The following is a 15,177-nucleotide window of genomic DNA, read 5'->3' as shown; positions in this document are numbered from 1 at the left end:
TTCTTTACACAAAATAATGTACAAAAGTAAACATAATGTAATGGAAATACAAATAGCAAGGCATACATATTCAAATAACAAGGCACATACCTTTATAGTTAAATTATTTTTCTATGGTAAATGTATTCATTTTTTAAGTTTGTCATATACACAAAACTAAAACAGTTGTGCAACCACAGTATGTGAATATTTGACGACTAATTGTTACATTGGCACTATCGGTCTGAACTTTATTGCTGTACGTTATTATGATAATAACGCCGTGACTTTTAAAGCGAGGACGTTACGGGACTTTTATTTTGACGATGTCATTACCCGGAAATGCCCTCACGTTGTTAAGTGCACTGGAAAATAAACACGTGTGAATCTTACCTCAGCTAATGTGGTATATTTATGCTGTTTAAATGTTAGCTAGCCCGTATTTTCCTTTAAACGAAAATGTTTCCCAGTGAAACGGATAGTAATACGCATATTTGCATTTAGTGTACTTCAGCTGTCTTAATACATATTTATAATTTAGTTATTTAAGGGTTGCTGTCATGGCTGATGACGTTTTGATGCTTAACATTTCCTCGGATCCTTTAACGTTTCCCAGAAAGAAAAACCATGGGAAATTTTCATGGGTAAGTCGTGCCTGTTGGTGTTGTTGTCACTGTCATTACCATGTGGTTTCTGTCAGTGCAGTAAACAGGTATTTGTTGTTTTTACAGAAAAAGAAGGAGCCGTTGAAAAGAAAGGCTGAATGTGAGCCACAGGAGAACAGCACCTTCAAACAGAGGAAGATTAATCAAACTGGACAACAGCACAGACATAAGCAAAAACTGCAATCCAGAAGCCCATCTCAGAGGAATAATAATGGAGACATAGAGGAGACTGGGGACCAGAGAGAAAACTCAGCTGCAAAGTCGCCATCAAAGGTGAAAACATTTCCAAAGAAAGCCCCCGAAGAGCATGGCAGACCATTAATCAAGACATCCTCCCTTTTCAGAAACAACCCAGAGATCCCTGATGTCCAAAGGTAGATGCGCACGTTTGAGCTTCAGAGTGTAAAAACACTTCAGTTTGACCTTTCCAAGCAATTTTAAAGCCTCTTTTTCTTTCAGTCCAGCAGTAAGTGTCGTGAAAGAAAAGGTTTTTACAAACAACACTTTTGAAGAACTGGATCTGCATCCTCATTTGGTATGAACAGCAATAATCTTAAATTATTTCACATGAAATCTGAAATTAAGTTTTAATTTTTCCTCTTCTGCAGGTGTCAACCCTCGAGAATGTGTTAAAGGTTACCAGTATGACCAGGTACAATAGCTTTTGTGATCCTACCTTTTTTTTTGATGATCTTGTGTCTACATAATTTTTTGATTATCGCCTTTTTTGCAGTGTACAAAAGCAGAGTATTCCAATGCTCATGTCCGGTAAAGATGCTGTAATCCGTTCCCAGACTGGATCAGGTAAAGCTTTCAACCGATTTCATATTTCCAGTAACTGCTGTGAATGTTGGTTTGAGTGCTGAAAAAATCTAAATGTTGAGTTGTTAAAAAAAATCACCCCATTGAAATAGAATGAATGATTGTTTAGATGTGGGTCTGATCCTCTCTCTTATGCAGGAAAAACATTGGCCTATGGCATTCCGATGGTGCAGTCTCTACAAGCAATACAACCTAAAGTGAAGGCAAGTCAATCGGATTTTCTTATGCTGCACATTCACATTTTGCTGAGTGTAAAGATGTTCTTATTACAAATTACACTTCAATAAGGTTTAATGAATTTTTTGTAATGATGTAATTACATTCAGGTCACTATAGTTTATTTGACTAAAAATGTCAAGAGACATAGTGTAATTAAATATTTAGGTGGAGGGGCTTTAATGTTAATGTAACACCATGTACTATACCCTATGGTGCTTTTATACACAAATATATTTACATCTGAGTCTCACCAAAAATATAGCCTTAGAAGCTGGCATGGCGTTCAAAGGAAAGAAAGGACTGAATATTGACTGAATGCTCTGGGCACGTATTATATGTTTAACAAATACTTTTGCTTCAGATCAGCTTAAAGGCGCAAAAGAGGATGTTTCCGCCGACTGAGAATCCAAAGACCGTTACTGAGTTTTTTAAATAAGCGCATGCGTAAGAACAGCCTCCCTCCTTCACAGCTCATTTCTAGGGAACGCCTTCCAAAACTTGTGCACGAGTGTTTGTTAACCACTGGCATATGCTGTGTCGCTTCAGTGGATTCATTATGTGAAATCATATGATAATAAACACATAAGACGTAAAGTTAGATCAGTCGAAGCTACTCCCATTTCAACTAGCATGTAGCAGACTGGTCACTGCCTAATGCAGGGTTTACACCAAACGCGTTTTGGGCGTCAAAATCGCGTCTACCGCGCCTAGTTTGCCGCTTGAACACTTTGAATACATTCGCGCGTGTAGAGCGGAGTAGACGCGCGGAAAAAGCAAGCATTTGACGCGCGTCCGAGGCAAAATCCGCTTCTTGTGGGAGGGGCAACTGCTGTGCGAGTGTCTGTTTGCAAGATGACTGATGTTGATTGTGCATTTATCAAGAGAGTTACCAGTTTGTATTTGGTCACCTTACTATAGGGGGAAAATAAACGACGTGGGTCGATAAACGTTACGTGACTCAAAAGTGAAGTGTGTATTACAACTTACCATGTTGCCCAAAGTCCTTACTGACACTCTTCCAAGCGAGGTCCTTTTTATTCCTGTCTCCTAATAGAAATAACAACTTGTGTCATATAGCTCCGAGTGACTGCTTGAGTGAGTGACTCCGGGCGGGGCTGCCACCACAGCAGCAGGCAGGCTCCTAATTGGTTAACGCGGCGCGAAATTCCGCCAAAGTTCAAATTTTTCAACTCGGGCGTCAGCCGCAAATTCGCGTGAACCGCAAAATGCACAAAAGCACCATTCGCGCGTACCACGTACAACGCTCAATTCGCGCGCGAATGAGGCGGAAACAATAATCCACAAAGAAAGAATAATCACTGTTACCTGTCGAGGAGAATTTTTGCGAACTGCGCGTCTGTCTTGACACCTCTCTGTTCCTTCATTGCTCTCCAGCGTTGAAATGTTTCTCCAAAACGACTCTGGTTAGACTCTGACCAGTTGTGTGATTGTAGTACCAGTTTTAGCCACAAGTTTTGTGATTGCAATACCAGTTTTGGACACAATCCTACATACTGTTCCTTTAATGTGCAACTTTGTTCTTTTTATAAATTTTTGCAAACTCTTTATTTGTTATTAGATTTTCCCCACCCCCTTTTTGCTGATCCGAAATATAATCCGATCCGTGCCTCAAAAACTGTAATGTGATCCGAACCGCCACACCCCCTAGTAAAGTTACTATACAGCAGTGCTTCTCAAATAGTGGGGCGGGACCCCCAGGGGGGGTGCGCGAGACCCCGGAGAAAATACTTTTTCAGAAAGTGTTTTTTTTTGCTCCGTCACTTAAAGACATTACACCCCAATCACGCTGATAAGCCGCTTGAGTTTTTTATTATTATTTATTGATTATATTTAATTTAATTTTTCAGTATCAAATGGTCAAAAAATATTATACTTTAAATAAGGATTGATTTTTTTATTTCAGGCAAATTGATGCATTTTACGTCTTTTCTGTTACGGACTAAAAAACAATGTTAATAAAGTTATTCTTTGTTGTAAGTTAATTGATATTTATTTTTTTTGTGTGTTTTCTTTAATGTTAATAAGGATACAATGTTTTGCAGATGTGTAATTTTATAAACAAATTATACTATTTGCAGTCGCAGCGGAGAGTTGGGGGGGCGCGAAATGTTTACTTCTTCCTAGGGGGGGGGCGTGACAGAAAATAGTTGAGAAGCACTGCTATACAGTGATAGTCATAAATGCAATGGTACTAATAATTGGCATAATAAGTTTTTTCAGTGTTTCAGTTTTCAGCCTTGGTTTCCTCTTTTTCGGTTTCGGCCAAGAGTTTTTATTTCGGTGCATCCCTAAGTTTAATATTGCAGCTTTCAAAGGGCTTTCAATGATCCCAAACAAGGCATAAGGGTCTTATCTACCGAAACGATCGTCATTTTTGCCCCCCAAAAATGTGTGTTAAGTAATGCGTGACCTTTCCATTTGATTACGTAATACGTAAGGTTGCGCTGGAGCATCACATGGCTAGTGCAAGACGAGAAGTTGTTGTTTAAAAGTACATATTTAAAAAAAAATCATTTTGCTAGATAAGACCCTTGTGCCTTGGTTGGGATTGTAAAGCTGCATTGAAAATGGTGAGGTCCTGGAATGCTTTTCTCAGAAAACTTAATTTCTTCTCGACTGAACGGGGAAACACATTGACATCTTGGATGGCATGGGTGTGAGTAAATTATCTGAATTTTTTATGAAAGTGGATTATTCCGGTAATCTCGTTCTCAGGCCTTTTAGAATTACTAGTTTGTTGGCAGAATCCATTAAATGCCATGTCGATGTTTCAGCAAAGTCCTCCCAAGTGCATAAGACGAATGCAAATCGATTGCATTTGATTCAAACTTTGGTCACTTGTAAGTACATGGACCTTAAAGCAACACTATGTAGTTTCCATGTAAAAATGACGTACAGCTCCCCCATGTGGTTGAAAAGCGCAACAGTGCCTGGTATCAGACACTCTTCTGCAGGTAGGGGGAGTGGCGGGGCTGTGTGCTCTACCCTCCACCACCACTTTCAGAGTGTGCTTGTAGCAGCTAGGAGGCTGCTCAGGTTGCAGCAACAGTACAATTTGCTTTAATATAACCAGATTTTTTTACAAGTGGAGGTTTTTGCCAAAAAAAATTGCATCCACTTAGAGAGTTTTGCAGTGAAATTCAAAAATTTTAAATACAACTATGACATTTGTGAAAATAAGACAATTTATTTATTTACTGACTAATAGCCTTTTCATTGTCATTCGAATGAATTACTAAACCTGAACAAGCCTAATAAAAATGCTCACACGAAACTATGTAAGACGTGTTTAGAGGATTTTGCAACTCTTCATACAGTATACAACCCAGTGGCGGTTCTACATGAAATTACACCCTGGGCGAGGCCTCCTTCGAGCGCCCCTCCAAAAAAAAAAAAAGGTTTCAATTGCACAAATCCTTCATCAGAACATTAAAAAAACACACTTAAGAGAATCCAGTTATTTAACTTTTGCAATTGCAACAGGAAACACACTTTTTAAGGTACACAATCTCCACCTCCAACATTGCCAAAAGACAATGAACACAATTCTGCACAAAATATGACAGTATAAGTTATCAGAAATTACATAAATATAATACATAAATGTGCAAAAATATACAATGTATACAGAACAAAAGTTTGGATACACTCACTCATTCTTTATTTATATATTTTCCACATAACAGAATAATAATAAACTCCTCCAAACTATGGCATAACACAAATGCAACTGTGGGAATTATGTTGGTGACTGAAAACATTCAAAATAAGTCAAACTCTGTTATATTTTATCATCTGAAGTGCCTAGAAATTGCAAAACCATACTCATGTCATTTTATCAAGAAGCTTCTTGAAGTTTTACTTTAGACTGAATTTTAAACAATATTGAAGGACTTCACATTTAATCTGGGCTCTTATTGACAGGTTTTTCTGTAATATTAATAGTGCAAGTCATCTATTTCAAAAATAATATTTTAAAATAAAATTTTAGTTTTTTAATAACAGAAATTAATCTGTTTGGCACAGGTATAGATTTTCTACAAACGTAATTTCATGCATTTAACCATACACCTTGAGATTAAAAGATTTTTAAAATCATAGTTAACATTTTAGTCAAGTGTGTCTAAACTTTTGGCCTGACGTCTGAGATGTTGGTTTATGAAATGCAATTTAAAAAGTAGTCCGATTTAAATGATTATTACACCAATTTGAAAATTTCGTTGGCTAATTACAGGGCCTAATGTTGCCCTAACTGATGGAAATAAATAATAACTGAACTTAAAAGTAAAATTAGATTTTGTGTTTGTTGAGTTAAAACCGAATTATTGTTGTATAAGCATAACAAGCCTCATAGCAAAAAGACTAACAAACTTAAGAGTTATACGAAGCAATTAACATTAGCACTTCATTCATGACACAGATACCATAGTAATCATATAGAGAAAACATGGTTGCATACCTTTATCTTTTGCTCGTTTCTCCTCCTTCTTCTCTTCTTTTTTTTCTAAATTGGGCACCTAATGGTTTTGACCTTTTCCTGTCCATCTCTGTGTTTATTTTGCGCTCTGTAATCAAGAGATTGTCCACCCCCCCCAACATTTTTCCACTATCCGTTGTGCCCCCATCCGTTCCATTTGGCAGAGACCCAGAGGTGAACTGTCCCCCGCGCCCGTCTTACAGCTTCTGTGCACGGCACCTTCTCAGCAAGCATGGGTGCCAATTTGCCAATTCCCCACATAGTGAAATGATAGATAATAGAAAACCGTTTTGCGGCGGCGAAGAGGATTTTTAACTGCTCGTGCCGCCCCCGTGTTTTATGAAAAAATTTGTTTCGCCCGTGCCAAAAACCACTACTGATATAACCAGTCAATGCTGTTCAAGGTGATCTAAAATTATTAACTCATTTTTGTTATATTCTGTTTCAGAGATCGGATGGGCCTTTGGCTGTTGTCATTGTTCCAACCAGAGAGGTATCTTTAAAAAATAATAGCAAGCCATAGTTTTTTTCTGATTTATTTATTGGCTCAACATACAATATATATATTGACGTATTGTACCCTTATTTTTTCAAACCTTTGTCTCACAGCTTGCCCTGCAGAGCTTTCAAATGTTTCAGAAACTTCTAAAAGTAAGAATCTGTATTTGTGCTAAATTATCAACGCTCTGTTGAATGAACGTAATGGTCATTTATCTACTAAAACCAACTTCATGACATTTTGCACTTACTGTTTTTAGCCTTTCATCTGGATCGTGCCTGGAGTTCTGATGGGAGGAGAGAAAATGAAATCAGAAAAAGCCAGGTAAAAACACAAAATCTATATATTTTTTGTGATGAAATTTAAATGGATTTTATAGGTATGACACTTGCTATTTCACTTTAGCCTGCACTGTATGATTGTTTTTGTTTGGTTTCAGACTGAGGAAGGGCATTAATGTTCTGATCACAACCCCTGGGAGACTGGTGGACCACATCAAAAACACTCTGAGCATTGTATTCAGTGCTGTGCGCTGGCTTGTTCTGGATGAAGCTGACAGGTCAAAAGAGTCTGTGTGTCTTAAAACAGAGGAATGTTTAAATAAAAATGAATGTGGATATACTGTTAGTTTTATGTACTGGCAGGACTCTGGACCTGGGCTTTGAGAAAGATCTGACAGTGATTCTGAATGCTCTAAACACCACTGGACCTGCCAGGCAGAATGTGCTGCTTTCAGCCACTCTCAATGAAGGTAAGCTAAAGCCCGGGGTCTAGTTTTTTTGTGTGTGTGTACGCGAACGTACTCGCGTGGTCGAACGCACAGCCTTGCAAAGTATAGTTTATTTGACTCGTATACGTGCACACAGACGTTTGACGCAATGCATCTCTTGGGCTACATACTACATTTTTATGTGACCCTTCACCCTTTAGTATGCACACAGTCTTCTGACGATGAAAATTGCGTCAGGTGCACTATACACGTATAAAATGGACCATACTTTGGTATGGTTTTTTCGGGGTCTTAAAAAGTTTTAAATTTCAAAATCAATATTTAAGGCCTTAAAAAGTCTTAAAGGGGGTGCATGATCTCTGGAAGTCAATGTTGACATTTAAAATCACCAAAACAAACAAGCCCCTACCCCAATAAAATCTGGACCTTCTTTTGATAGACCCGCCCCACACGTACGCAACCCAGGCAACGATGTTAGTTAGTAGACACGCCCCTTACTGCTGATTGGCTACAAGTGAGTTTTGGTAGTCTGCCCGACTCTCTTTTCCAAAGTGTTTTTCAAAAATCATGCACCCCGCCTTTAAATGTACTGTTCTAGGTCTTAAATAATTTTAAAACGGTATTAATTTTCCTATGTCCATGTAACGATACATCATCCTTTGTGAAATTTAACCACACGCTAGATCGCTTTTTGTTAGCCATTAAGCAAGTTGCAAAGGGGTGTCACCAAGTTCCCACACGGTCTCTCTCTCTCGAGCGCGCACGCGCGTACCAGACGCGGCGCGCTGACATGTTCTCTCAGGTACCGAAATTGAGCACCGATTGATTTTATGTGAATCGATACTGGGTAGTACCGACGCAATTCGGTCGGTGCCTATAAAAGTACCGAGTTCGGTGCCCATTCCTACTCTAATGCTGATTGAAATGCATCGTGTTAGAATGGTTTTTTTTTTTATATTATTTTTTCGCTCGTCCCCGCGGATGAGTTTTAGTGGTAATAATTTGCTTATTAAAATGTATAAACAAAGCTTTTGATAACTTTTTACTTTGTAAGGGGGCATGCACACCAAAGCTTTTACGCATGCGGCCGACGCGTGTTTCCAATGGAAGCTCTGAGTTTTTCAAATAAGTCAGCAGTTAGCGGTTTTCTTCCGCTGAGTGCAGAGAGTTGAAAAATATTCAACTTTGGGTGAAAACAAGCTCTGCCCGTCAATGTCAGTTCTCACACGGCTGTCCAATCACAGTGGAGGAGGGCCGGGGCATTACCACAGCAACCAACTGGCTCACAGCTAAAGTATCACAGCAACCAAAGCGCTCAGCTGAAAAAAGAGCTGGCATTCGGCATTGTCCAGGCGTTTCAGCCGTGTTTAAATAAAAAAAAAAAAACATGTTTATTTGGTTTTGATACTTTATTTGAACCAGTTATTATTGTCTTGTCATAATTATTATTTTAAATGCTTTTGCCCACTTAGGTCTATTTTTATTACCAAAAAAATCTGAATAATATCAGTGAAAACCATAGATTGGATACAACATTTAATATTTGTGTAATTTCACTTAAATCTTTCGTCTTGTGTGGTAAGTGTCATGTCACACCCCTAGAAAATACATCTTGTTTTTTGCCATAAAAGGTCTTAAAAAACACATTGACGTGTGTAAACTGGACTGTAAAATTGGACTTCATTGTTGTGATAAGGTCTTAAATTTAATTCAAAATGGTCTTAAAAGGTCTTGGAAAGTATTAAATGATTAGTGAATTTTTTAAAAAAAAAGAAAAAATCCAGATAATTTACTCACCACCATGTCATCCAAAATGTTGATGTTTTTCTTTGTTTAGTCAAGAAGAAATTATGTTTTTTAAGAAAAACATTCCAGGATTTTTTTCATTTTAATGGACTTTAATGGACCCCAACACTTAACAGTTTTAATGCAGTTTAAAATTGCAGTTTCAAAGGACTCTAAACGATCCCAAACGAGGCATAAATCACTTTTAAACCACAACTTCTCATCTATTTCTGGTCCTGTGACGCGTCAGCGCAACCTCAAATACTTGCGTAATGCCGTGGAAAGGTCACGTGTTACATATATGAAACGCACATTTGCGGATCATTTTACAATAAACTGACACAAAGACATTAATTACTATTAATTAGTATCATTCTACATACAACGGAACGGTCCTCTTTCTCCACACTTGTAAACACTGGGGCGTAGTTTCGATACGTCATCCGTGACCTCTTGATGTGATGACGTATTACATAAGGTCGCACTGGCGCATCACACAACCGGAGGAAGTCGAGAAGTTGTGGTTTAAAAGTGCATATTTTTTATTTTTCTTGCAGAAAATGACAATCGTTTTGCTAGATAAGACCCTTATGCCTCGTTTGAGATTGTTTAGAGTCCTTTGAAACTGCAATTTTAAACTGCATTAAAACTGTTAAGTGTTGGGGTCCATTAAAGTCCATTTAAATGAGAAAAATTCTGGAATGTTTTCCTCAAAAAACATAATTTCTTCTCGACTGAACAAAGAAAGACATCAACATTTTGAATGACATGGTAATGAGTAAATTTTCTGGATTTTTTTAAGAAAATGGACTAATCCTTTAAATTTGACTTGGTGAAACCTGCAGAAACCCTTTACTGTTTGTGTTGGCTCTAGTCTAAGCAAAGCAGATTGGGGTGAGCTGACAGTAGGCCCTCTCTCCTGTTTGTCTTTGCTGGCTTTGTAAGGGGACAGACCTACATTGTGGCAGAAGCCCAAATATTTTATAAGCAGACATATAAAATATTTCTCTCTTTGGCTTGTTCTGAGCTTTTTATAGCAAAAAAAGTTATTTTGAGTAATGTTACAGTGATTTTATGTATGACATATTTAAAGTTGATTTCTCTGAAAAATGTAAAATTGTGGTGGTGACCTGCATGTGTTAAGTAAGGAATAATTGACGTCGGGCCTTTGAATAATTTACAAATAATGCACACCCAAGGTGGTAATGTGACGCGAAGGGTGTGCTGTATTTTCAGATAATTTAAAGGACCGGAGTCAATTATTCCGCTTAGACCACGGTTACCCCAAACATTGCTCTGGTGGTTATTTTAAGACATTTGACAGGTCAGGTATGCGTCTTACAAAAAAAAATTTAACACCTCTGAAACATTTCTCAAACAATCAAAATAAAGCATTCAACAGCCATGTGGTATACTCATGTATAAAGTCTGATATTGTACTCTTTACACCCAGGACTGTCTCGTTTGGCCAGCATCAGTATGAAGGACCCTGTGACCATCCACGTGTCAGAGGGGAGCGAGCAGACGGCTCAAGTGTGTCCCCAGGCGGCTCCTCAGGCTCTGTCAGACAGCTATGCAGTACCTGAAAGACTGAAGCAGCATGTGGTGGTGGTGCCCAGCAAACTCCACCTGGTCTGTTTGGCTACCTTCATTCTGGCAAAATGCAAGGTAGAGAAAACATTCATTAAAATATACTTATATTAATTATGGCTAGGTAAAAATATAGATTCTTAGATTTGCATCAATCTTAAATTTAACAAAACAATATTGAAAGCAGAAAATCCTGCTTAAGGCAGGGCTTGTAAAGAGTGCCCGATGGCCCGGGGCAAGCGTGAACGATGCTCGAGGCAAGGGACCGAATGGTCACTTGCACACACGGACCAATGCTACATTGTCATAAAAGTTTATCATTTGCACGTGTTTTAGGCTTTACCAATTTAGATATTTAAGCAAAGATGATGCAAGACAGATCTTAATGTGCTACTCTTGCGCTGTGTGAGGAGTTCGAAGCGCATGCCTGGCTAGCAGCATGTTAAGGCTTCAGGCTTAATCTAACATTTATTCACGTTTCCTTGCGCTTTGAACAGACATTTTTACTCAAAATTATTTCAAAATGTCACGATTATTCTCGTAAACGTAGTTTGTTGTGTAAATTCTGAACATTTCAGAAAAAAATGCACTTGTAATTATATTGGATCCTTGCATTACATGTAAGTCTTAAAGGGACAGCACACTTAATTAATTCCATGTCTGCAAAACAATTGAATATTAAATAATTTTCATCGATATTGGACTTAGAATCGAGTCACCAAATTTGTCGCAATAGCAGGGGTGCAAACTTCTCACCTTTTGGCGAAATTTGCCGTTTTTGATCCAAAATAGGTCATTTTTGTGGTTTTGTCTAGATCCGATACGTTTTTTGAAAATGAGGGGTGGGGGGTCTGCGACAGCGGTGCAGTAAATGAAATTATGAAAATCGTGTCCATCGTTGTTATGTTTTACAATTTATAGTCACATTATTTGCTGACGAAGTTTAAGCAGTCTGTGCAGATTGAGCGCACACACTTAACTCGTAGTATTTTCTCATTTGAGGTTACGCGCCCACGTCACATTGCTGTGCACGTGGTTACAAAAGCTTAACATTTCTACGCGTATTTAAGCACCGCAGTTTTAAATTAAGTAATTTTTAAGCCGTTAAAACGCAAACAACAGTGCTAAATGCGCGCACTGTTTCTGTGTGAGAGGAACGTGCAAGCCGTGCATTCGGTTCTCATTGAGCTTGTGAGTATTTTTTGCCGCTGTATTAGCCTTTAATACATACATGCGTCAAAATTCCCAGCTTTTGCAAGTGTCCTCATAAACACGACAATTTAGGTTTTAAGAGAAAGCAAACAGCTAAAAGAAAAAACGCACGTGTAACAGTATATTAGATCCGGACTTTGGTCTTAAAGGGGAAGTTACCTAATTTTGCTCCTGTCTGTAACCCGTGTTAATTAAACAGCATTGAGAGAAAATCTCTCACTGCTCTTAACTAAATCACTTTTATACCTTTAATAAGACTCGTACGTTGAATTGTACACGAGTTTGATTCGAGTTGCTCGTTCAGGGTTCATATTCATACTTGGAGCTATGACTTTGAACAGAAAAAACCCTAAATTATTAGTTTATGTGTACTGAATAATGTGGAATACAAATTTCTGTAACACTTTACAAAAAGGTTTTATTTGTTCACATTAGTAAATGCATTATGAACAAAAAACGAAAAATATAATGTATGTAAGGCAAGCATTTATTAATTCGTGTTTATGTCATTACAGTAATTGATGGTAGTTTGAGGTGCATTAACTATTAATGTTAACAGTTTCAAATTTGATTAAAAAATTTAAATGTTTTTTTAATTGATATATAAACTGTGATATATAAACGCTTGTGTCTTTGTCACCTTTTTCACCCCTGATGAATTTGCACCCCTGGCCTATTATTAACTCTCAGCACTGTTGTGTTCAAGAGACTGTTAGGTTCACATTCACACACATTTTTTCGGTTTGTCTCAGTACATTCAAATTATTTATTTTTTAGCGTGGAAGAAACCACCAAAGGGTCAGTATCTCACAGTATGCTAAGTGTGTCTAATGCAAACAAATACTGTTTTGTTACTATATATAGGGCGTGTTTGATTTCCAATTTATAAAAACCTCCGTTGGGACTTACAGACCTGCCAACCTGTATGCATTTTGTGTAGCAGGTACTTATTTTGACCTCAAAGAAAAATGTGTCTAATCAGAGCACAATCATGTTACCTTGAAAGTTACCAAAAGGTGTGTGTGTGCATTAAATTATATGTTAAAAACCTGTGTCTCATTTCGGCTGATACTACTCAATAAAAATGTCCAAGATTGGCAGGTCTGGACTTGTTATGGTGATTTGTTAAATGGATTCTTGCATCACGTTAAAGACCTGTTTTTTATTCTCAACTGTTGTTAACTTCTAGCCAAATATGTTATTACTGCTAGTTATTATAACCAAAAAAGTGATTGGCCTATGTTGCATAGAAGATAAATACCTGCCTGTCATGTTTTTTATTGTGTGTGTGTGTACAGTTTGAGCGTGGACAGAAGCTGATCGTGTTCATGTCCTGCTGTGATGCTGTGGAGTTTCTGCTTACACTTTTCACTTCAGTCCTGTGTGAGAAGTCCAACACCGCTCCAGCCAACAACCTCAACTTCTACAGGCTTCACGGCAACATGAAACAAGAGGTGACACATTATTAGACACATCTTGAATAAAGTCTTAAATAAATAGCCTACCCAAATGTATAAACATTCTCATAAACATTTAATATTTTGAGCTATCTAGTGATCCATACGTCACATATCCATGGCAAAGTACAGATCTGTGTGTTATGTTGATAATAGGGCTGTCATTTTAATACAAAGAGACATAACTACTTGTATAGGTAGTCTATTTAAGTTTAAACATATTTGACAATGTATATTACATACACAAAAACAAGTAAATGAAGAGACATGAAAGGGATGTGGTACCTTGGTTACATTGCTTGACAAAACTCCCTGAAGCCTGCTCCATCCACGACACTGATCGGTCTCATGTCCTTACAAATGAACGAAATTAATTTCTCCGTTATGACCTCTTGTCGTGTTGCAGACAAATAGCTTGTGGCGGGCGATGCAAAGTAAGTGTCAAGACGTGACTGTTTAGCTGGAGTTCCACACATTGTGGTCTCATACACACTGCTAACTTTCAGGTGTGACAACCGCATTTAAATGCGAAAATGTGATGATTGACACGGAGATAACCGTAGCGCCATCTCGCGTGCTTATCACTCACAGCTTTGACCAAAATAATTTAACAGCATTATGTTTTGCAATAAACCTCCGTCGTGGCGTTGTGTATTGTACGCATTTGTGAGGCTGCGTGTGCTCTTGCAGTGTTGCCAGGTCCTCGTCTTTTTTGTACTCGCATACCATACTTAACCGTTTATGGCTTTTGGCTCATGAAGCGATCAAGTTTTTGGTGCTGTTAAAATGTGAAGGTGCCAGGTCCCCATATTTTGAGCTTTGAGGGAAAGCATTTGGATTTATTTTGGTTTATTATTGGAATTTTCTTGTTCGTTTTTTTTTTTAGTGCATGATCTGGCAACACTGAGCAGCAAACGCTTGTGCCTCTATCATTTTCTGTACCGCGCATACAGAAGACTTTTTCCCCTTCTAGGAATTTATTTTTTTCAGAAGAGAGACCTGTCATGTCTATGATGCACGTTTAAACACTTTATTAACTACTAGTTGGTCAGTTCGGTTATGTAGGCTACACACTAGTTGTCTAGGCGTGTTTTGTCACGCGAGCCAATACGATGTAAATATGAAGAGTTTGATTCCAAAACATGATAAACGCCATTTTTATCAAAATGAGTTACCGCCAAAATCAGTATTGTATCAGGTCAGTATTAAAAAGTAAATTCTTAATTTTATTTAAATCCAATATCCGACGTGTAATTCTGTCATCTTTTTTCCATTTTCCCCAAAAACATTATAAACACCAGTCCTCCTTTTCTGCAGAATGCAATAAATCCGCTCAACCAATCACAGCGCACCATTCCACGCATTGTAAACAACAATGGCGGCGTGTTGAATACACATCAAATCCTAGTTTTACTCATCTTGTACTTCATGATCAACAAAGAAAAACAAAATAATACTTTTGATGGCATTGATAAACCTGTGGTGGTTTTCTGTGACGGGAAAGAAACGTAAGCCATCAAAATTGAATAATTTATGCAAAAGGCACTTGGGACACAGAAAAATGCCGGCTGTTGCTTGTTCTCACACGACAGCATCAAGCTGTTGTCATGCTAACACATTGACTCCAGGGTATCTTATGAAAAACTTTCCATTATTTTACTCAATGTCAACGAAAATTGAGCAGGAACAAAACATTTTACAGCTGATCGCTGTCAAAAAAG

At 37.9% G+C, this 15,177-nt stretch overlaps 1 protein-coding gene across 1 annotated transcript in view; it reads left to right on the top strand.

The window, feature by feature from the left end:
- The first annotated feature begins 305 nt into the window (after positions 1-305).
- The window catches only part of ddx31 (DEAD (Asp-Glu-Ala-Asp) box polypeptide 31), a 36,213-nt gene continuing 21,341 nt past the window's right edge, over positions 306-15,177 (top strand). The window contains exons 1-13 of the mRNA XM_055199331.2: positions 306-623; positions 711-1,018; positions 1,104-1,179; positions 1,253-1,296; positions 1,378-1,448; positions 1,605-1,669; positions 6,632-6,676; positions 6,793-6,834; positions 6,942-7,006; positions 7,122-7,241; positions 7,327-7,433; positions 10,651-10,865; positions 13,298-13,453. Coding sequence (XP_055055306.1) covers positions 540-623; positions 711-1,018; positions 1,104-1,179; positions 1,253-1,296; positions 1,378-1,448; positions 1,605-1,669; positions 6,632-6,676; positions 6,793-6,834; positions 6,942-7,006; positions 7,122-7,241; positions 7,327-7,433; positions 10,651-10,865; positions 13,298-13,453 — 1,398 coding nt within the window. The 5' untranslated portion in view covers positions 306-539. The remainder of the gene's footprint in view (positions 624-710; positions 1,019-1,103; positions 1,180-1,252; positions 1,297-1,377; positions 1,449-1,604; positions 1,670-6,631; positions 6,677-6,792; positions 6,835-6,941; positions 7,007-7,121; positions 7,242-7,326; positions 7,434-10,650; positions 10,866-13,297; positions 13,454-15,177) is intronic.

The sequence above is a fragment of the Misgurnus anguillicaudatus genome, chromosome 22, assembly GCF_027580225.2.
Source record: "Misgurnus anguillicaudatus chromosome 22, ASM2758022v2, whole genome shotgun sequence".
In the NCBI taxonomy this organism is placed as follows: domain Eukaryota; kingdom Metazoa; phylum Chordata; class Actinopteri; order Cypriniformes; family Cobitidae; genus Misgurnus; species Misgurnus anguillicaudatus.
The sequence above is the reverse complement of the archived record's forward strand: the minus strand, read 5'-3'. Positions and strand labels throughout refer to the sequence as shown.